This window comes from Emys orbicularis, chromosome 1 (assembly GCF_028017835.1).
Source record: "Emys orbicularis isolate rEmyOrb1 chromosome 1, rEmyOrb1.hap1, whole genome shotgun sequence".
Taxonomy (NCBI): Eukaryota; Metazoa; Chordata; order Testudines; family Emydidae; genus Emys; species Emys orbicularis.
The window spans coordinates 225,979,544-226,003,149 of record NC_088683.1 but is presented as its reverse complement, the minus strand read 5'-3'; the positions used below and the strand labels follow the sequence as shown (position 1 = coordinate 226,003,149).

The 23,606-nt window shown below is 40.7% G+C and overlaps 1 protein-coding gene across 5 annotated transcripts in view; it reads left to right on the top strand.

The window, feature by feature from the left end:
- Positions 1-23,606, top strand: part of CNKSR2 (connector enhancer of kinase suppressor of Ras 2) — a 361,047-nt gene that overhangs the window by 225,945 nt on the left and 111,496 nt on the right. For 3 of the 5 annotated variants that reach the window (XM_065413940.1, XM_065413928.1, XM_065413921.1), the window contains 2 exons: positions 2,231-2,320; positions 3,991-4,205. In XM_065413940.1, coding sequence (XP_065270012.1) covers positions 2,231-2,320; positions 3,991-4,205 — 305 coding nt within the window. The remainder of the gene's footprint in view (positions 1-2,230; positions 2,321-3,990; positions 4,206-23,606) is intronic. The other 2 variants (XM_065413945.1, XM_065413934.1) reach the window with 1 other exon arrangement.

Sequence of the window (23,606 nt, the reverse complement as noted above, 5' to 3'; positions counted from 1 at the left end):
CGGTATAACTGTGTGATAGATGAAGTGGGGGGGGAGGAGTAGCTCCCTTTGATGGACACCCAGCCAGCCAGTTAGCTGTAAAATCCCTCTTGGTAGCTGTTCTCTACTTGCTTTACCTGTAAAGGGTTAAAAAGTCCCCCAGGTAAAGGGAAAAAAAAAAGTGGGCACCTGACCAAAAGAGCCAATGGGAAGGCTAGAACTTTTTAAAATTGGGAAAGAAACTTTCCCTTTGTCTGTTGTTCTCTCTGGGCTGAAGAGACGGGCAGCAGGAATGCTGTGTAAAGTTTGAACCGGATATGAAAACCATCAGATCATATCTAGAACTACTTTTAACAACTCAAAATATGTAAGTAAATTAGGAATGTTTAGGAAGATGCGATTAGGTTTATTTTTTGTTTATTTTTTAAGGCTTGTGGACTCCTCTGTGCTAACCCCAGATGCTTTAGTTTGCTTGTAACCTTTAAGGTAACCCCCAAGAAAGCTATTTTGGGTGCTTAATTTTTGGAATTGCTCTTTTAAAATCTAGCAAAAGCCTAAATTCCAGATGTATTTTCTTTCTTTTTGTTTTTAATAAAATTTATCTTTTTTAAGAACAGGACTGGATTTTTGGTGTCCTAAGAGGTTTGTGCATATGCTGTTTGATTAGCTGGTAGCAACAGCTGATTTCCTTTGTTTTCTTTCTGAGCTCTTCCCCGGAGGGGGGTCAGAGGGCTTGAGGGTACCCCACAGGGAGGAATTCCCAAGTGCTCCTTCTTGGGTCCAAGGGGTTTTTTTGCATCTGGGTGGTGGCAGCGTTTACCAAGCTAAGGTCAGAGAAAAGCTGTAACCTTGGGAGTTTAATACAAGCCTGGAGCGGCAAGTATTAATTTTTAAAATCCTTGAGGGCCCCCACCTTCTGTACTCAAAGTGACAGAGTGGGGATTCAGCCTTGACAAACTGTATATCTTGTCTTCCTATATATTTATTTACAGAAATCTTTCTAGTAATGTCAATTAATAAAACTTTCCAGGTTATTTTCATTTGAATTTTGCTGTGTTTTGAGACTAAAGTTATATTCATACTGTTATGCATTGTGACTAATGGATTGGTAAGCAAAAAGTAAGAATTCATTCTGTTTGTAAAAGGGTTTAAAATATTTTGGGTTTGGATTGCCAGATATTGCAGTATATGCCATGAGGTTGTATTGCTGCCTTGTATCAGTACATTATTTAACTTGTTGAATATTTCAGATCTCCTTAAATAGCTAGTAATTAGGTTGTGCAAAACTCCTTTCCATTGACCAATGTCGGTACTTTTGGAACTTTCTCAAAAGGAATGACAATTCGCAGCATTTTTAAAAATACCCCCATGGCTCTCAAATTAAAACTTTAAGTATAATAATTTGATAAATTAAATAAATTAATGGAGATATCCTATCTCCTAGAACTGGAAGGGACCTTGAAAGGTCATCGAGTCCAGCCCCCTGCCTTCACTAGCAGGACCAAGTACTGATTTTGCCCCAGATGGCCCCCTCAAAGATTGAACTCACAACCCTGGGTTTAGCAGGCCAATGCTCAAACCACTGAGCTATCCCTCCCCTCTCTTTTCTGTTGTTGTCTAAAATGTGAGTGAATTTTCCAGACTTAATATGCTGTGTTTTGGGTGGGTGAAATGCTTCATCTAGAGGGGCTACATTTGAGGTTTGAAATCGTTGTTTCCGTGCCCATTCAGTCATTGATGTATCTACTAAGACAGACACAAAGTTGCCATTTGTGGTCCTGTTTTTTGTGATATGGACACAGCCCTGATATCCGTTAGTCTGAGACCAAAAGCTCATTTCACATAGGGCATAAAACAATTCTCTCTATATCTCAAATTGCATTACAGAGTAATTAACAGATGCTAAGTGGAAATGACTTGGAAGCCTTTATGTGCTTGGAAGAAGCTCGTTCTAAACCTTGAGTTTTAAGTCTGATGTTACTGAGAGGGATTTTTTTCTCTGTCAGTGGGGTTATTTCCTAAAATTTTTGAAAAGTTCCATGGAATACTTAACTTCCACTTAGACCATTAACAATAATGGACTGAATGAATTTGTGTTTTAACCTCTTGTCCAGAAGATATACTGGCTCTTTTCCCATAAATAATTAGCCTTGTAGAATTAACGTACATATTAACACTTCATTTAAAATATTTTGAGTTATACAAGACATTGTAAGAATTTGGCATGACACCATTTTTTCCTCTGTTTTAGGCAAACTAAGACCTATCTCTATGCCAGTGGAATATAACTGGGTAGGGGATTATGAAGATCCCAACAAGATAAAAAGAGATAGTCGGAGGGGTAAGTGACCTGGGACACTAATATTGTTCAGTGCTGTATGTTTTTCTTAGCATCACTTGACTTAAGGAAAGCTCATTACAGTTTAAGTCCTCATTTGGTCCCTCTCTTAAAATGTGGATTTCTGATAACATAATCTTGGAGTGTTCCCATTTTTCATTATGTATACTTATTTTTTGCTCATCCCCATGTTCCCTGCATAGGGCCTGAGGAAGTTGCACAGCAGAGGGGTACCAATTCAATTTGGCTGTGTTTCATTATATTGACATTGCATTATTTGAACACGGTGCCATCTGACTCTTTTTGAAATTGGCCCCAAAATTTCATAAAATGATAGTTAATTTGTTTTACTGTTATGACACACAATTAATGTGGATATTTTAAATCCCCTTAGCTTGAGGGATTGTTATTTTTGGCTGGAAAACATCCCAGGGGGAGCTAGGAGGGCTCAGCTAGAAAAAGGTCAGAGATGAGATGCTCTCCAGATGAGAGGTTCAGCTGCAGAATTCCACTGTGCATCCATCCAATATATTCATAGACTTTAAGGCCAGAAGGGATAATCAGAACATCTAGCCCGACTGTCTGTATAACAGGCCATAGAATTTCACCCAGTTGCCCATATATTGAGCCCAAGGCAAAACAAAATTAAAACATGCCCATTGTTGAATGTTTTCATCGCAGTACACCTCTACCCCAATATAACGCGATCTGATATAACATGAATTCGGATATAACGCGGTAAAGCAGCGCTCGGGGGGGGCGGGGCTGCGCGCTCCGGCGGATCAAAGCAAGTTCGATATAATGTGGTTTCACCTATTACGCGGTAAGATGTTTTGGCTCCCGAGGACAACGTTATATCTGGGTAGAGGTGTAGTACCCAGAGACTGCATTGTGCTAAGCACTATACCAATACGTGAAGACATGGTCCCAAAAAAGCATACGCTCTAGGGAAAGACCAATGTTTTAACAAACTGTTCTTACCCCATCATTGTTTTATGTTCACACCTTGTAATTTGAAAATCTGAGGCTGTAGTATTGCTACCTCTTAAACTACAATGATACACTAATAAAAAGAAAGGATATAGCTTACTGTACGCAGCAAAAGACCACTAGCATCGTTTGCCTTACCACTACAAAAAGGAATTATTTGTATTGTGGTGGTGTTTAGTATTCAAGGATCAGAAGCCTCTTTTTCTTGGTGCACACACAATTGAAAAGCTGTCCCTATCCTAAGAAGCTTGCTGTCCAAATATAAGATGAGACTCAACAGATGGATAGAAACCAGGAGGGAGAACAAGGTAAAGTGAAATAGTCAATGCAAAATATACACCACCTTATTCATCTATGATCTAGTTTCTAAGAACAAGACTGCAGATGTCATAGTAAAGTAATAACTGTGTATTTGGGGGAAGACCTGAGGGCAAGTGATCTTTTTTTCTAATTTCTTTGACATGAATCTTGAACCTTGTCCATCCCAAAATAACTATTGCTATGTTAGCATATTCACAACATATAAATAATTTTTGGAATACATTTTGTTTTATGAGGCAGAGCTAAAGACTTCAAAAATGAAGATAAACCTTAGCAACAGACGAGTGCAGTATATTTAGGAAGAAGAAGTGGCATTTATTAAATGATTTGCAAGTCAGTCTTTTATTACTGTTTTTCAATAGAAAATTCATTACTTCGCTATATGAGCAATGAGAAAATAGCTCAAGATGACTACATGTTTCAAAGGAATAGCAAAAAGGATACAGGGAAAAAATCCAAAAAGAAAGGAGACAAGAATAATAGTCCAAGTCATTACTCCTTGCTGCCTAGTTTACAAATGGATTCATTAAGACAAGAAGTCATTGGCACACCTGGGCCAGACACCACCTACTACCATGTGAGTAAAAATAACAAGATGCATGATGATGATGATGGTGAGAGACCGGCTTGTGACTTTTTAATATTGCTTATTGCACCCTTTTCTGTTTGATCCTATTTCAGTTGTTACTGTTCTGAGTATAACTGTGCCCTCTTTCCCCCATCTTTTGGAACTCTGATTTTAATCTTACAAACTGGGGAATGGATATATCTACAACTGTGTTTAAACTCAACTCATGATCCTAAAGGGGATTATGTTTGAAATGGAGTTTGCCATCTTTTTCTTGCCAGCCTCAGCATAGGGAAATCATCTGATCAAATAACTATTACCATTCAAGTATATATTTCACTGTGTTTTCATATGTCAGATATCATTAGGCATATTACTATATGTATGATTGATATGACCTGGAAAGGATCGATACAATAGTGGGGAAAACTGAGGGTTTTTTTTCTACTTTTGATTAAGAAGAATCCTAAAGTCTGTAGCTGCTTTTAGCATATAGCCCTCAGTGACTCTGAAAGAGAAGAGTGTTGAATTTGATGTGGCATGTCAGGTAAATCAGTAACTTCTAGGTATGTCCAAAAATGAAGTATTAGTTAGAAAATAGCAAGATGTTTTGGACCTGCTGTCATTTTTCCACATGGAATAACTACTAAATATTAAATGTTTAGGTCTTGATACAGAATAGGGGAACATAATATACCTCCCCCAAAAGTGAAACTTGATCAGCAATTAATCTCAGACCATGGGGTTTTCTTATTGTTTGGTACATTCGTTTGAAGTGTATTATTGATAATAATTCATCTGAGAACATTTAAAGGAGGAAAACAAATGTATTCACAACTTTTTTTATTTTTGAGTTAAATAGCTGTGTTCTCCAGGTGGAAGGAGCATCACAAAAATAAGCTGCTTAGGCTTACTGTATTCCTCCAAGAGAGAAGCAAATAAGTTCTCCAGCAGGGTTATCAAACTAATTGCTGTTATTTTCATAGATCAGGAAAAGAGCCATAATCTAGAATGTCAGTATGCATGGGATCTGTTGTTATGGCTTAATCCCAATTTCTGCTGTGATGGTGTGTGTTCACAGCAGATGGAGCTCCACTGAGACTAGTAGGAAACAGGTGCTCTGTTCTCCTCTTATAATACACTGGGCCAGATCCTCAGAGGTTGTCAGTTGATATAGTTTACTTGAAGTCAATGGTGCAACATTGATTTACATCATCTGATCATCTGGCCCATTAATTTTAATACTTCCTTTGATGCTCCTGTGTATACAAGTTTGATCATTTTCAAGAAAGGTCTTATAAACGTGGTACAGTAGAGCTACTCATGGTTCACTTTAATTAACAGGAGCCATAGGAGCAGTGAATGTGCTTTCCTTGTATGTTAATCCACATGCAGTTGGTGTTTTGCCTTTTGTACTGCTAACATCTTGCAGTGTCACCTTTAGGGCAATACAAATTAAGTCCATAAACTGTCATCTCTGAGTAATCAGTGAAAGTAGAAACAAATGATTCATCTAGCGGGTTGTGAAGTCAGATTGCTTTATAGCGCTCTTCTCTGTACATAAATTGTTTATAAATTTTATCCTCTTCCTCATGTCTGCAGCCAGTGCTAGCAGAAATCTAAATCAAGCCAAGAAACCTTAAAATCAAACGTATTGAAAATTAGGAAATTCAAAGTTGGAATTTTTCTGTCTTTAGAAGTGTAATGAATTTTCAGCACCTCTTCTTATGTTCATATAATGCTCATTTTTTTCCTGCATTCACCACTTTTCTCCATTTCATGTTCTCCTTTCTTTATATACATATTTTAGGTGTGGTTCTCTTCTGAAAAATGCTCTTTTGGGGTTACATGATTGTTGTCCATCAGTGACTTCCCAATTTGCTTAGTTTCCAAAAATGTGTTAAAAATGTATGTTTGTTCAGAATGCTAGACGCACATAGACCCTGTGTCGCCTTGGTGTTCTAGCTCTTAGATGGAGGAAAACAGCTTAAGCTGCACTATGTTACCACACAGTATGGTCTATCTGTTTTTCTGGACCATATTAAGCAATTGTGAAATAGAGTGCTTAATGTCCTACATAAGTAAGGGTGTAATGTGGCTTCCAGAATCTGTTACTAGCAGTGAAGCTGTGAAGGAAAGAGACAAACATGGAATCCTTCACACAACACCATCTTTGGTGTCGCTTTGTAGAGAGGAGCCACACTTTGAAGACATTGAAAATCCTGTGTATTAAGGCTATGTGGTAGACCCCTAAAATTGTACTAGTAGTGTAGGTACAACAGAGGAAATATTGGCAGAAGAGTAAAATGGAAATATCTTCAGAGGACTAAAGTTTTATAAATACTTTTAGGTCATAGTTCTGAAAATATTGTTTATGAATACAGCATTGTCTGTTATGCTGCTTAATTAAACTAAGATGATAAACTTGCTTCTTCACTCATAACTGTGTGATTTAAATTAGCAATTTCCTTAAATAAATAGATTTTGCTACTTCTTACTTATACTGAAGGTATGTATGAAAGTAATAGCTATCTTGAAAGCTGGCAAAACTTCTGCTTTCTAGTTCCTGAAGAAAATAATGAGCACGAAGTTCATATTGTAAAAGAAGTTTGTGTGTGTGTGTGCGCATGCATGCATATGTGTGCACATGTATATTTTAAGGACAAATATTTTTAAAACATTGCATGATAAATAATAGACCATATGTCCTCAAATGGAGATCTGTGAACCATCAGTTATCTACAGAGTACACCTCTACCCTGATGTAACGCGAGCCGATAAAACACGAATTCGGATATAACGCGGAATAGCAGCACTCCGGGGGGGGCGGGGCTGCACACTCCGGTGGATTAAAGCAAGTTCGATATAATGCAGTTTCACCTATCACGCGGTAAGATTTTTTTGGCTCCTGAGGACAGCGTTATATCGAGGTAGAGATGTACTTGATTCATAGATTTTTAAGAGCAAAAATGGACCATTGTGATCATCTAGTCTGACCTCCTCATAACACATGCAATTGGACTTTCTTGAATTATGAATTCAAGTCCAATAATTTTGATTGTCTAAAAGATATGCTCCAGTTCAAAGATCCAGTCTTGATTTAGAAATTTCCAGTGATGGAGAATCCACCACAACTCTTGATAAGTTGTTCTGAAGGTTAATTACCTCCACTTAAAATGTTGTGCCTTATTTCTAGTCTGAATATTATCTGTGCCTTATTTCTAGCTTCAACTTCCAGACATTGGATCCAGTTGTCTGCTAGATTGAAGAGCCTTCTATTATCAAATTTCTGTTCCCCAAGTAGGTACTTATCAAGCAAGTCACACCTTAACCTTCTCTCTGATAAACTGAACAGATTGAGCTCCATAGGTCTCTCATTATAAGGCATGTTTTCTATTCCTTTAATCATTCACGTGACTCTTCTCTGAACCATGTCCAATTTGTCAGCATCCTTCTTGAAGTGTGGACACCAAAACTGGATACAGTATTCCAGTAGCAGTCACACACGTGCCAAATACAAAGCTAATATAACTCCCTACTCCTACTTGAGTCCCTATTTATGCATACAAGGATTACATTAGCCCAGTGGTTCTCAACCTATTTACAGTTGTGGGCTTCATCCCATGCTACCTGTATGGCCCTAAGGATGTCACTTGGGCTGCAGCTGTGTGCTGATTGGGTTGCAAGCGGCCCACGGGCCACAGGTTGAGAACCACTGCATTTTGGCCACGCATCACACTGGAAGCATGTTCAGCTGATTACCCACCATAACTCCTAAATCTGCTTCCCAGGATAGAATCCCCCATCTTGTAAGTATGGCCTGCATTGTTTATTCCTAGATATATGACCTTATATTTGGATGTATCAAAACAGATTTTTTTATTGCACTTATCTTACCAAGTGATCCAAATCACTCTGTATCACTAATCTAGCCTCATTATTTACCACTCCCCAATTTTTGTGTCATCTGCAAACTATCTCAATGATGACTGTATGTTTACTTATAGGTCATTGATAAGTGTCACATAACATAGGATCCCTAGAAATCCATGCAGTCATTCCTCATTTACAATTACATTTTGAGACTTATTAGTTAGCCAGTGTTTAATCCATTTAATATATGCTGTGTTCATTTTGTATGTTGCTGGTTATTCACAGATACAGCCAGCGCCATGGAACCAGCTGGCTATCTACTTGCTTTTAGCTGGTTCTGTACATGTCTTGTCGGGGGGGGAAAATGCATGACAAAAAAAAATACATTGACAAATTGGATTATTGCCTACTTAAATTATACACTACTGTCCTGTAAATAAAACTGGTAATTGTAATTAGCAATGTTCATTATAATTCAAAAGCACATAACTACCATTTATGTGTTAAAATAAAAAAAAATCAACCCATTATCTCCTGAAATATGTAGTTCAATTCAAAAGAGGTTTGTTACCACACAGAAACTAAAAATTAATGATATGTTCTGAGTTAATAACCTGAGGCTAGGTTCAAAAACATAGTAGTCTGTGAATTGTATTATTTTGTTGTTGTTTTTTTATTCATTTTTCTTTATCAGAACAGTGACATTACCTAATCCTTAAAACAGTTTAAGGTTTGTAATTGACTTACCATGGCAACAAATGTCTGCTCAGGAAACATGTTAAAGAGTTATGGCTTTGAAAATTAAATAGTTGTTAATTATATCCACTAAATGTGTTTAACTGTTACATCAGTATACACACGTCCTTTAACAAAATTTGAAAGCAAGCTAGTTTATATTTTAGTCTGCGAAGGAGATTGAAGGTGGATAAGAGAGAGAAATAATAATTTTAAGCTTATCCACCATATCACTACATAGTTTTGGGTTTTTTTCATTCCAGGAAACGTTGCAAACCTACATTGATTTTTGACCAAGTTGTTGTTTTTTCTTCTTCTTTTTCTTCAGTGTTGTTGAGGAAATATCAACCAGCGTGTTAATATTTTTATTAAGTCAAGGCAAACTCTTTGAGCTGCTGCTATAATCCAAAGCACAGTCAGGGGTTCAAAGTGATGTATTACTGTGGATACAAAGTGGTGCAGTTAAAATTGTCTTGGACCTTTGGGGCTGTGACACACACAGTTACATTTTTGTAAGTTTGCTGTAGTGTACTTCATAGGAATTTCCCCACCATGTTATGCTTTATTTTTGTTACAGGAAAAGAAAGTAGTTATTTAAGAGGTAAATTGTGTCATGGGGTCAAGGCAAGTTGTATAACGTAAATAAATAATACTTTCTATCCCTCTAGAAATAGCACTACTATTGGAAGAAAAAAGAAACTGACTTAACACAATAGAACATTATGCAAGTAAAACAAGCATTATTCATAAATTGTTCCCAAATCAAATGTAAGAAATTGTTATTGTTGACATCACTAGTAATCAGGTTCCCCGTGAAAGGCAGGATATTAAAATTTTCCCCTTACCATACTATAATGTAACAAATGGCCATATTACATTTGTCATTTTCCCCCTTTTCCAAATGATTTTATACTCTGTTGTTCTTTCAGTGTATTAGTCAATTCCTGTTGATCTGCTGTTTGTAAAGATGGCTAAACAGCATTATAACTTCTCATGGTCTCTAGATATTCAGCACCATTTTAAATCATTTTGACATTGAGCTAGCAATACTTTTTTTGAGTGGTGTACTTTTCATTGAAAAGACTGGACTTATTCGGTGGTTGAGATATAACTGATAGAGGCCTGTGAAGCCAGAAAATGTGGGTGGAGAGAGAAGAGAGACAAGCAGAGCAATTCTTGGGATTTTTGTTGAGGATTAATTAACTTATACTTCGAGATACCCCCAAAATTAATTGATATTTATATATTAAATATGGGAAGATGTGAGCCTGAGGCCACCATTAGCCTCTTGCTGCAGATTTGGTACAGTTTGTGCACACTTGCAACTGAGGGGGGGGGGACCCCAAAACAAAAAAGAAACAAAAACGGCTTCCTTTTTAACCAGGAATAGCAATCCAAAAAAGGTGGGAGAACATCTAGGTGATTTTCAGCACCTTTCTATAGTGTTGTACAACTATGTACAACTAATTAAATACTCATCACAATGAGCACCCCTGTGAAAAAGCCTAGCATTCATATCCCCACTTTGTACATGGCGAAATAAAGGCAGAGAGGTTACGTGTTTTGTCCAAGGCCACAGAATCAGTGCCAGGGATGGATTAGAGGGAGCCCCTTGCTCTTAGTCCGTCATCTAGATGAGGCGACTAGTCATCCTATTTAGTTGACTCCCACCTTGTTTCCAGAGATTGTTTGCTCACCAGCGTTGCTGTCTCAGCCCCAGGCAACCAGCTGAGGTCATGGAGGTCTCAGCAACATCCGTGATCCGCACCCAGGTAGCACTGATCCCAGCAGATAAAAATTGATAAAAAGTGAAACCAAACATTGAGCTAACAGGTTTTATGGGACCTAAAAGACCAGATAGGGGTGGCTATGGAAAGAAGACCATGATATTTAGGAGAAATCTAACTCACTTCTAATCCTAGTCATTGTTTTATAATCTCAAATCTAGGGTTTTTTGGCAAAGAAAAAAAATCTAGAAACATTCTTAAGTAAATTAAGGATTAATTTTCATATTTAGAGGTCCATTGGGGAAGAGGGACTGTGGCTACCGATTTTTCTAGACCCCAAAGGCCAGCCCTTGATGAGAGGTAGATTCTCTCTCATAAACTTGCTGTTCCTCTCCACATGAAGACTGAGATAAAAGAGAAAGAGAAAATACTTGAACAAATACTACTTACCCTTATTATTAAGCTTTTTGAATCAAGGAAGTATATTAAGAGAGTGTGTCTGCATGAAACCTTGTAGCAGCATGCACATGAGAAAAGGGGTCTGCACTTCTTCATACAACACAAGTCTCCTAATAAACTAGTACACAAAGACTTTTAACATGTAAATAAAGGATTGAAGTTCTTATATCCATGGACAGAAAAGGCAATGTTGCATGCTGGGAGGTCAAAAGAACTAGTCGTATTTTCATTTTAAGGAGAACGGTGTTTATATTTTAGTCTGTGAAGGAGATTGAAGGTGGATAAGAGAGAGAAATAATAATTTTAAGATTATCTACCATGTCACGGTGTTTAAATTACTTCTGCTTGATTATTTTTCCTTATAATTGTGCATTTTTAACAAAACAATTACAGGGGAAAAGTAAAAAATACAACAAAACAGATTTTAAGAAGGTGTTTAAAATCTGGACACTTGTTATCGTACTGTTGCAACATATGTTGCATGGCGTATTTTCTACTTTCAGTTGCCTGAAGTCCACAAAGTGAAATTATTTAAACATCATACTATCTAGTGCTTAATTTGTTCCAGGGCTTGCCAGGGCTGAGCCCCGGCACCTCTAGGCTGGCAGTTCATAGCCCCGGGACATGTGGGCTTGCTGCATCAGTTATGAACATAAAAAAATTGCTTGAGCCCTGGCACCTAATTGCTTGAGCCCTGGCACCTGATTACTAGTGCCCTGGCAACTCTTTCATTACAAATTAAGCACTGTGACTATCTCTTTTTTGATGCAATAGTCTATAGTTACTCTGGTCACTTCGTAGTATAAAAAAAAAAATCTACCAGTTGCTCTGGAGAGCCAACTAAACCTGGAGAATAGTGGAAAATGTTTTGCACAAACATTTGCTTTAATTTTTAAAGACTAGTTTCAGCAGTGTTCATGCCTCTTTTTCATTTTCTTTCCATGAACTTTTGTGGCTGAGTAGCATGAATGTTTGCAGAATGATTTTAGGTTTATATGCTTGAATTCCCAGGAAGGCAAATTTTATATGTCTTTTTGCAAACATTTATCAGACACCTGATTAAAAGAATTTTGCATGTCTAGTTAGGGTACAAAAACAGTGCTATATATCTGTTGACAAATAAGAAACAACTCTTGAATTTCAAATAAGCAGCCATAGGTTAAATAAAATTCATGAACACTTTTTTGTCGAATAATGCATACATTGTGAAGAAATCGCAATCTGTGCACAAAAAAGGAGGCAAAATTTAATTTAATTTGTTACAAATTAATCCCTTAGCTCTAGATATAACCGTGCTACAGTACACAAAGTAGCTTCCATTGAAGACTTAAGAAAATAAAAACCCATGTGAAGGTTGTACACATCATTATTAAAATTCCCCTGCAAATGAATAAATAATTATTTGTAACCTCAGCCAGAATTCTGAGAAAAGTGGGTGCGTACAGTTAGACTCCTAACTACACAGTTAGCACCTAGAACCAGCTTGATTTTTTTTTTCAGGTGTGGAGTGTCCCCAGCTCCCACTGAAATATTAATAATATTCTATAAAAATCCAACCCTGCTCTGGTACATGAAAATTATTTTAAATCAATACATGTTGCATTAACTAACTCAAACTTTACCAGATGATACACTCTACCTTCCTATGCTAACAGATCCCCACTTGTGCCTGAAAGGAATTCACCTTAAGAAAGACAGGAGGTAACACTACTTGCTCTCCTTCATGACTTTCAGTGGAGACAGGGCCAGCTCTAGGATTTTTGCCACCCCAAGCAAAAACAATTTTGGCCGCCCCCGCCCCCCCCCCCATTTTTTAATTACCCCGGCCCCGCCTCAACTCCGCCCCTTCCCCAAATCCCCAGCCCTGCCTCCTCCCCCCAGGCTCTCGAGCCTAGCAGGGAGGGAGGGAGGGGGAGAAGTTGCGCCCGCGCCGCGGCCACTCGAAGTCTCCCCCTCCCTCCCAGGCTCTCAAGCCTGGGAGGGAGGGGGAGATCCCGAGCGGCCGCGGCGCACGAAACAGCTGATTCGCACGGCGCTGCTCCCCCTCCCTCCCAGGCTTGAGAGCCTGGGAGGGAGGGGGAGACTTCGAGTGGCCGCGGCGCGGGCGCAACTTCTCCCCCTCCCTCCCTCCCTGCTTGAGAGCCTGGGAGGGAGGGCGAGTAGCGGCGCGCGAGCGGCAGCAGCAGTGGAGGTGAGCTAGGGCGGCCGGGGCACATTTTTAGGGGCAGCATTCTGGCGCCGGCCATGCCGCCCCTAAAAATGTGCCGCCCCAAGCACCAGCTTGTTTTGCTGGTGCCTAGAGCCGGCCCTGAGTGGAGAGCAGGTGTAAGTCACAGATGAAACTCCATAGGACCCTTCACTGAATTAGTGTCTTCCCAGCTGCCTGGGGTTGCCTATCTTTTGGCTGGTGCAGGCTCCCAGATGGATAGGAAACTCTGGCTTCTTTCTACCTCATCAGTCACCCTTCATTGAACTTTCTGCCATGGTTGAATCTGGGCCAACAAATCGACACTTAAAACTGGGAAGGAGGGGATAAAGTATCTGTAGCTGTTCATCTGTGGAAGTGGTAAGAATGCAGGGCAGCCCTGCTTTCTTCAGTAGAAAAAGGAGTAGCTTTACAAAGTTATAGAAGGATAAAGAGTGCTTAAAAGTTTATTCAAAAGCAAAGCTGCTAGTAAAATATTCCCTTTAATGTGATGCAGAATGAAACAGTTGTCAGTGCTGTGGATGTATCTGACACCTATTCATACCTTGTGCTGTCACCCTCCCCACTATGCTTCAGCTAAAAAGGCTTTCCCAGTTATGGACGGTTGCTTTAATGGAGGGAGTTCCTCTACCAATCATTTTAATTGTTTCATTATGTTGGGAAATGAGCAGACTGAGGAAATAACTGTAGAATTCCAGCCTCGCGCCTACTGGAGCATGAAACAGTCATGTGCACAATCGCAAGCGTCTCATAGGTTCCAACATTGCCTGTAGCCAGGGCACATGGCTGTCTTGTCCAGGTCTCCACCAGTTTTCTCAAACGTGACCTACATAATGGATAAGCACATCTCCCTTTTTGGGGTGGAGGAGATAGGCTTCCAACCTCTGTTTGCCAAGAATAAGAATCTGAGTGATATTGTACATCGTCTTTCCTTGTAGTATGGAAAAAATAATCATGCATTAGAGAAAATGTTGGAGAGGGAAGTGAACAAAGTGATGAGCGATATCACCATCAAAGGCAGGAACTCTTGAATCCTAATAATCTTGCTAGAGAAAAAAGTAGGCAATACCTAAGGAGTACATGGAAGGATAAGGGTGAACAATAAATGGTAGTTTAAGCAGTGAAGAGAATTGTTTTATATTCTCTAGATTTAAGGCTTTAATTCAGTTATAACATTACTGCTTAGCTCAAGCCAGCTTGTACACAAGCAGTCCCCTCAGTAACCTGTTCTGTAGGTTCTACCTTTGGCATCTCTTGGAGACAAAACTTTAGACTGAAGACATAACTACCACATGCAATTGTGACCTCTGATTTCTGACTAGGCATGTTTGCCTAATATTTGCCAAAATATTAATGTTTTGTCCTTTTTTGTACAAAATCATTCTAATTAATTTCACTTATTCCTGTGTTGTGATCTCAGTGTCATTCATATCACAAAAAGGAAAGTAAGGCCACATCTGCATTCCTTCCCTTTGAAAGAAGCATTTAAATAACACCGGTTCAACAGTTTGGGGTTGAGGGATGGTCGCCATTTTAGAAAGATTGTTGTGAAGGAACAGTTAATGTGGAGGATTTCAGCTATGTTTTTGCACCCTCTTGAACTGTTAATTAAATCTGGAATTACTATTGCAACAAAACAATGCGGCTAAGGAGAAAAGATGAGGATGGCACATAGGTAAACTTGAAGTGCACATCACTTTTTAACATTTAATTAAACTTGTTTATTGCCCTCTCACTGGTCGGTCTGTGTGTGGAAAGAATGAACTGTTATAATTTTCTGCCATGTGTGACAAGGCACTTCCTCCACCTTGGCAGGCTCAGCACTTCCCTCTCTGGCGGTGGGGCCTGATATAAGTCAGCCCCACTCTGGACAGCATTTATTCACCCTCTTGAGGGTTTATTTCCCAGTATTTTCCCGGCAGGCCTCAGGAGTGCTCCTCCACCAAACAAACAAAAAAAGAAACCAGTTCCAATGCAAAACAAAGGGGGACATCTTTCCCTACTCCCACTCTGAGGGTGGGTGACCTTGTTACTGGCCCTGAGGTGCCAGTCCTTCCCCTAAGCAGGCAATATGTTATGTAGCTTCCCATGTAGGGAGAAGATCAGCCATCTACCCTGCAGAAGCTTGTCTCTTCCCCTCTCTTACTGGAGGAGGAGTTTTTAAAGGTCTCAGGCAGCCCTTAATTGGACTCAGGTGTCCCTAATTGACCTGAGATAACCCCTTTTCAGCTTATAGGGAAAAGAGCCTTTTTTGTTCTAGGACTAATATACCTGCCTTGGCGTTTTGAGAAGCAGATTGTTTCTTTACTGCCTCATGGACAGCTGCAAGCATGAACAGAACCGGTGGAATGAAAACAGCATGCAGAATTCTTGCATTCCTTAGCACAGTCTTCTGTATTAGGGACTTTTTTATTGATATAGGATGTTGAAGTTGAAGATCTCAAAATGGAAAAACTGTTAAGTGTGATTTGATCATCCAGGCAGCAGTTGGTTTGCATAATCTCAAATGTGTACAACTGTTGTGAAACTGAGGTGCTGAATTCCAGAACTTCAGTATGGAGCTTTTCTCTTTCTTTGATTAACAAGCCACCACTAGTCCATTTTTAAGGTTCTTCCATCAAGAAAACTATATAACTTAACTAAATTTTATTTCTTTATTTACAAATAATGTTTTGAAAAATAAAACTACGTTCCTACAGCTGTCCAGCCTGTCTTTGTCATGCATGATAAAACAAATAAAGAGAGAGAGAGACACTTAGTAAGGTATCTAATCTAGCCTGCCAGTGCAAGACTATTCCCAGCGGTATATTATCTAGTGCTTTGTCAAGTTTAATTTTACATTGTCAAGAGAGGTAGATCTACAGTCTAATACATCTCACCATTCAGCTTTCTTGATTTTTTTTCAGTCTATATTTCCCTGTTATCTATTTCATTTAATCATTCCTGGTTATGTCCCCGTTGTATCAGCCTGCAGAATTCTTCTTCCTTCTGTGGTGTTTACATCCTCCCTGTAGCTCTAGCTTTCCTGTCATGTCACCCTATGGTAGTACAATTTAGAGATTGTTATAAACCAGTTGAATCAGTAAGCCAGTTTCTCTTTTGTTAAATGAGAGGTTAAATGTGGCAGGATGTGTAGTTGTTTCAGACAAAAATACATCTTGGGTACATGGTGAGGTAGCAGGCTGTGTCACATCAGAAACCTTGAAGTGTGGTTATCTCATAACAACTAGACTCCCTGGTGTTTTTTAATCCACCTAGAAAATTGTATACCTGGCCATTTGAGTGGCAAAATAAATAGTAAGGTTAAATAGTATTGAACTTGTCATAAATATAGGGGGAAGGGTAGCAACCTTTATGTATGCCAGCCCATTCAGTAGCATAAAATCCCTCCTTGGCAGCTGTACTGGATTGCTGAACCCTTTGGGGGTACCCTGACATGAAAGACCCTAAACTTATATTCTACCAGCTTAGGTTAAAATTTCTCCAAGGCACAAATTCCTTTCCTTGTCCTTGGATGGTATATTGCTGCCACCACCAAGTGATTTACACAAAAATTCAGGAAAGGGTCACTTGGAATCCCTATCCCCCCCCCCCCAAGTCCCTTCACCCCCTTTCCTGGGGAGGCTTGAGAATAAAATACCAACCAGTTGCTTTAGCAACGTGAGCTCAACCAGACCCTTTGTCTTTAGGACACTGAAATCAATCAGGTTCTTAAAAGAAGAACTTTTATTATAAAGAAAAAAGTAAAATACTCACACCTCCATAATCAGGGTGGAAGGTAACTTTACAGGGTAATAAAAAGATTTAAAACACAGAGGATTCCCCTCTGGGCTCAGCTTCACAGTTACAAAAACAGGAATGAAACTTCCTCTGTAGCATAGGGAAATTCACAAGCCAAAACAAGAGATAACCTAACGCATTTCCATGCCCTACTCACAGTTTCTGTGGTTTTAGATGGATTATTCCAGGTATATTTTTCAGGAGATATTGTACCTGCTTGGCTTCTCCCTCCATCCGGAGAGGGAACAACACACAGAACAACAAAACAAATCCTTCCCCTGCAGATTTTAAAGTATCTTCTTTCCTCATTGGTCATAAGAACATAAGAACGGCCGTACTGGGTCAGACCAAAGGTCCATCTAGCCCAGTATCCTGTCTACCGACCGTGGCCAATGCCAGGTCCCCCAGAGGGAGTGAACCTAACAGGTAATGATCAAGTGATCTCTCTCCTGCCATCCTTCTGGTCAGGTGCCAACGGTTTACCCTTAACCCTTTACCGGTAAGGCAATCCAGCACAGCTGCCAAGGAGGGATTTTATGCTACTGAACGGGCTGGCATACAGAAAGGTTGCTACCCTTCCCCCTATATTCATGACAGAACTATATGGTTGTCACATAGTCATGAATTAGAAACTTAGTTGGCCAATCAGATTGTTCTCTGTGTTAACCAATTTCTGGAAGTATGGAAGCAGCCCCACTAGGCTAGTGGAGATTTGGAATCCTCTGAGGCTCTTGTGGTAGCAAAAGGAAGACAATTGAGTCATTCTTCCCTTATTGCAGATGATGCTCAGTGTTTGTTCATAGCAGTCAGAGATGGTGAGCTGACCATTACATAATCTCTTATGGACCACTGAGTAGGTAGATTTTGTGGTATAAAAAGAAAGAAGAGAGTTCTAAAAAAGTCCCCAAATGACAGAGTTGAGGGAAACAATCCCATCACAATTTAAAGTAGATCACCGCTTATTGTCTGCTACCACTCATAGAATCATAGGACTGGAAGGGACCTTGAGAGGTCTTTTAGTCCAGTCCCCTGAATTCAAACCAGGACTAAGTATTATCTATACCATTCCCTGATAGGTGTTTGTCTAACCTGCTCTTAAAAAACTCCAACAACAGAAATTCCTTAATTTATTCCAGTGTTTAACTACCCTGACAGTTAGGAAGTTTTTCCTAATGTCCAACCTAAACCTCCCTTGCTGCAATTTGAGGCCATCGCTTTTTGTCATTATCTTCAACAGTGAACAATTGTGGTAGACTGGTATGTGTTCAGTGAAAGTATCTGCATATCAGGATCAGCATCAAGTGTACAGGCAAGACAGCAACCATTAAAGTACACCTCTACCTCGATATACCGCTGTCCTCGGGAGCCAAACAAATCTTATCGCGTTATAGGTGAAACCGCGTTACATTGAACTTGCTTTGATCCGCCGGAGTGCGCAGCCCCAACCCCACCGCCACTCCCCGGAGCACTGGTTTATCGCGTTATATCCAAATTCGTGTTATATCGGGTAGCGTTATATCGGGGTAGAGGTGTACTTGCAACTCATGCTGGAAAACACACCAGCAATAACTGTCCAATTACCGTCTAAATATTTAGAGAACCGACATAGAGCAAATAAGTGGAGAAAGGCCTAGTTCTATGTCTGAATCTAGGCCTTTTTCCACTTATTTTCTCTACAGTTGAGAATCTGAGTATTTGTATGCATTCTTGTCAGATTTTCTTCTCAAAGCAACTATTTGCAGATTGGAAAGCTTTTGAATTCTCTTTTACACAGAAACTATTGTTATAACTCTCAAACAAGTTGGTAATAAATTAATAAGACTGTACGTCCCTAAACAAACCAAAAATACTGTTCTCTCTGAGTTTTTTGTAGTTGCTTTTAATGTTGATTTTGCAGCTGAAAAGTTTTATCTGTAACTCAGCCCTAAATATGTTTTGTTTTATTTTTTCTTTTTGTCTGCTTGGCCACATTCTGAGATGCTTTTTTAAAAAAAGTTATATAGTCTATAGCTAAAGAACTCCTTCCCATGGTGTAGGGTGAACATTATTTTCACTGAAGCACACATCCAGGCTTCCCTTTGTCTTGAGGAAGTGTGTTGAAGCTTGAGGTTCTTCCCTGAGACACTGATGAATTGTTTGATATAAATGCATCCATCACTTTCAAAGGCCTTCTGGTCCTAGGATTCTTAACCACACTAGTAGAGAAGAGAAATAGAATGAGGTGTAATTGCTGTTCATTATTTTCATATATTGTAGCAGTCAAAAGTATTCCAGGCACTCCATAAAAGACACTCAGAATGACCTGATTTTAAATTAGTTGGTGGGTGCCACCTAATTTATGAGAATTCAGTCCCATGCTGCTACTGACATTAAAAGCAGTTGCTATTTCCTGTTTGCAAGCACCTCCATAGATTGATAGATTATAAAGCCAGTGATCATCTAGTCCAACCTCCTGCATAACACAGACCACAGAACTTTCCTTTATTAATTCCTGTTTGAACTAGAGCATATCTTTTAGAAAAACATACAGTCATGATTTTAAAACTCCAGTGATGGAGAATCCGCCACAATCCTAGGTGAACAGTGCCAGTGATTAATTACCCTCACCGTTGAAAGATTGTATGCCTTATTTCTAGCCTGAATTTGTCTAGCTTCAGCTTCCTGCCATTGGATCGTATTACAATCTACTGTATTGAAGAGCCCTTTCTTATCAAATTTCTGTTCCCCATGTAGGTGCTTATAGACTGTGATCAGATTACCCATATCCTCCTCCTTCGAGTGCTTGTTCATATTGATTCCAATTAGGTGTGTGCGCACCACATGCACAGTTCGCCGGATGGTTTTTCTCCTAGCAGCATCTATTAGGTCAGCTCTGGAGCCCCCTGGAGTCACACCTTCATGGCACTGCATATAGGGCCCTGCCGACTCGCTGCCTCTCCAGTTCCTTCTTACCGCCAGTGATGGTCGTCGGAGCATTTCGTCTCTCGTGTTCAACAAGCGATCCTCTAGTGTAGTGTTTCTGTAAATAGTTAAAGCCAGTTTTTTTAAAAGTTGTTTGTAGTTAGTTAGTTAGATATTAGGACTTGGATTTTCCCTCCCCTGTTTCCCTCACCCTTTCCAGGGCCCAGTCCATGCCTTGAACCCAGGGATTTAAGCCGTATGAGGTTTGCCAGAAGCTTGTGCCCAAGGGTGACCCACACTCATCTTGTCTAAAGTGCTTGGGGGAGTCCCATCAAACAGACAGGTGTCAGATCTGTAGGAGTTTTCACACTCGCACGAAGAAAGAGAGGGGCCACAGATTAAAGTTACTGCTAATGGAGGCAGCTCTGCGCCCTCAATCTGAGTCGAGCCCCATGGACATGGCACTGGTCTCCTCAGCGTTGGTGCGCAGCGTGCCGGCTTCGATCCGGGAGGTGCCGAGGAAGGACTCTGGTTTCAGAGACCCTCAGCACCAGCACTTCCTGGCGCTGAACACGGCGCGGGATCAGTCTTGGCACCGCTCACAGTCCCTGGTCCCAAAGAAGCAGCACAGGAAGACTGATAGAGGGCGCTCCCCTTCCTGTGCAAGGGAATGGGAACCACCCAAGGAAGGATGACCAGTGCAAGACCACACCTTCCCTCCAGCTCTGGGAGTTCTGCATAGCACACGCCATACTTTTGGAAATGTCCTATCTTCCAGGGTCGCAGAACAAACCAGCAGACCGTCTCAGCAGGTCTTTTCACAATCACAAGTGGTCTATCCATCTGAATGTAATAAACAATATCTTCCAATAGTGGGGAGTTCCTCAGATCGACCTGTTCGCCACAAGGGCCAACAGGAAGTGCCTACAATTCTGCTCCTTCCTGATCCACAGCCTGTGTTCGTTAGCAGATGCATTTCTGCTTCTATGGAAGGACTGCCTGTTCTATGCATTCCCTCCTATATCGCTGACTCGCAAGGTCCTCCTCAAAATCCAGAGCGATGGAACCTCAGTGATCCTGGTGGCACCTGCCAGGACACGTCAGCATTGGTACACCATGCTACTGGAGCTATCTGTAGATACTCCAATCACTCTACTGTTAGTTCCAGACCTCATCACTCAACATACGGAAAGCTTTAGCATCCCAATCTTGAGTCTCTCCACCTCACGGCTTGGAAGCTGCATGGTTGAACCCGCTAGAACTCACATGCTTAGACCCCATTAGGGAGGGTCTTCTGGATAGCAGAAAACCTTCAACCAGAGCTATTTACCTGGCCAAGTGGAAAAGATTTGCGATTTTGTGCTTGCAGTGCCGTATCCCTCTGACACAATCATTGGTCCCCTTTATCTTGGACTACCTACTAAAGTTGCAACAGCAGGGCTTGTCTCACTCCTCGATCAAGGTTCACCTGGCTGCCATATCAACTTTTCTCCCAGGAGACCATGGCCGCTCCATCTTCACTAACCAAATGTGCGGTGGTTCCTCAAGGGGTTGGACAGATTATATCCTCATATTCGGCAGCCCACCCCCACTTGGGACCTTAACTTGGTACTCTCAAGACTGATGGGGCCCCATTCGAGCCCCTAGCGACATGCTCACTTCTGTACCTTTCCTACAAGGTGGCCTTTTTGGTTGCAATAACATCAGCCGGAAGGGTGTCCAAGCTCAAGGCTCTCGTATCTGACCCTCCATATACCATTTCTTACAAAGATAAGGTGCAACTGCGACTTCACCCGGCATTCCTCCCGAAGGTGGTCTCGAATTTTCATGCCAACCAAGACACATTCCTTCCAGTCTTTTTCCCAAAACCCCATGCCAATAGCCACGAGTAGAGGCTCTACTCCCTGGACATACGGTGTGCACTGGCATTTTATATTGAACCAACCAAGCTGTTCTGCAAGTTGAACCAGCTGTTTGTTGTGGTAGCAGACAGGATGAAAGGCCTCACAGTGTCCACACAAAGGATATCGTCGTGGATCACATCCTGTATCCAGGCTTGTTATGACCTGGCAAAGGTCCCTGCCCCCGCTCTGACTGCACACTCCCCCAGAGCTCAGGCATCCTCAGTGGCCTTCCTGGCCCAGGTAACGATCAGGAGATATGTTCTTCAGTCCACACTTTCACTTCACATTACACCATCACCCAGCACGCCAGGGACAATGCAGTGTCCAGCAGGGCTGTGCTTCAGTCAGCGATTCCATGAACTCCAACCCCACCTCCTAGGTAAGGCATGGGAGTCACCTAATTGGAATCAATATGAGCAAGCACTTGAAGAAGAAACAACGGTTACTCACCTTCTTGTAACCGTTGTTCTTAGATGTGTTGCTCATATCCATTCCAAACCCACCCACCTTCCCCTCTGTCGGAGTATCTGGTAAGAAGGAACTGGAGAGGTGACGACCGGTCCTATATGTGGCGCCATGAAGGCGCAACTCCAGGGGGCTCCAGAGCCGACCCGACGGTTGCTGCTAGGGGAAAAGCTTCTGGTGAACTGTGCACGCGGCACGCGCACATACCTAATTGGAATGTACATGAGCAACACATCTCGAAGAACAACAGTTACGAGAAGGTGAGTAACTGTTTCTTCTCTTTGGTAAACCAAATAGATTGAACTCATTGAATCTGTCACTATAAGGCATGTTTTCTATATTTTAATCATTCTCGTGGCTCTTCTCTGGACCCCCCTCCAATTTATCAACATATTTCTTGAATTGTGGGCACCAAAACTGGACACAGTATTCCAGCAGTAGTTGCATCAGTGCTAGTATAACCTCCCTAATCCTATTCACTGCTCCTCTCCTCATACATCCAGGGATCACGGGAGTGAACTACACAAGATTGCCAACCGTGAAGAATCAGGTCCATTGTCTATGTTGTATGGTTTGTGAAATTGTATAGAAGTGGTACATAATAAAAAATTAATGACAAAAGTACTGAAAATATAATTTAATGAATTGGGTAACATTCAGACTTTAAGGTCCATTGTTTTGTGCCTTTCCTGTGTATGCGAACACTTCGGCAAATCAGCACAATGTTTTTTAAGTGAGCAAGTTTTTCTAAGCACTGCTCCTGGGATGCTTTGAAGATTGTTCAGTCTGAGTCCCAGCAGCATTACCAATACTCCCAGTGCTACACCACTCTCATGCTCACAGTAGCCACAACCCCGCAAACTATCAATCAGCACTGCAGGCGGTTTACTGTTCGCACTGTAAGAAGAATAACTCTTTCTTTTTTGCACTGGTGGGGTTGGGGAGAGGAGTGTGTGTGTGAGTATCTGCCCGCACTAGGAAAGAGGATATTGGCTTTCGTCTTGTTGCCTCGTATCCTAGTTTGTGACTCAGCCAGTTCATTTCTGCTCTTGTATTTGTGAAAAATGTAAATATAGATTAAACATCAGAAAATGATACTGTTTTTATATGCCAATAATTTCCTTTTGTCTTCAAATATTCATCTTTGCTCTGACTCTAACTCTAACCAGATGAGATTTCTGACTCTAGGGATTTTTGAATTTAGAATGGCTCTCAGTACTGTAACTCAGTGATCACTACTGCAAGCTTATGATTGGAAAAAAAATGTTCATGTTACCTTTCTCCACACTCTGAGATGTTCTGTTTCACTTTGCACTTAAAGGAGATTCCTTTAGGGTCACAGAAGGCAATATGCTTTGTA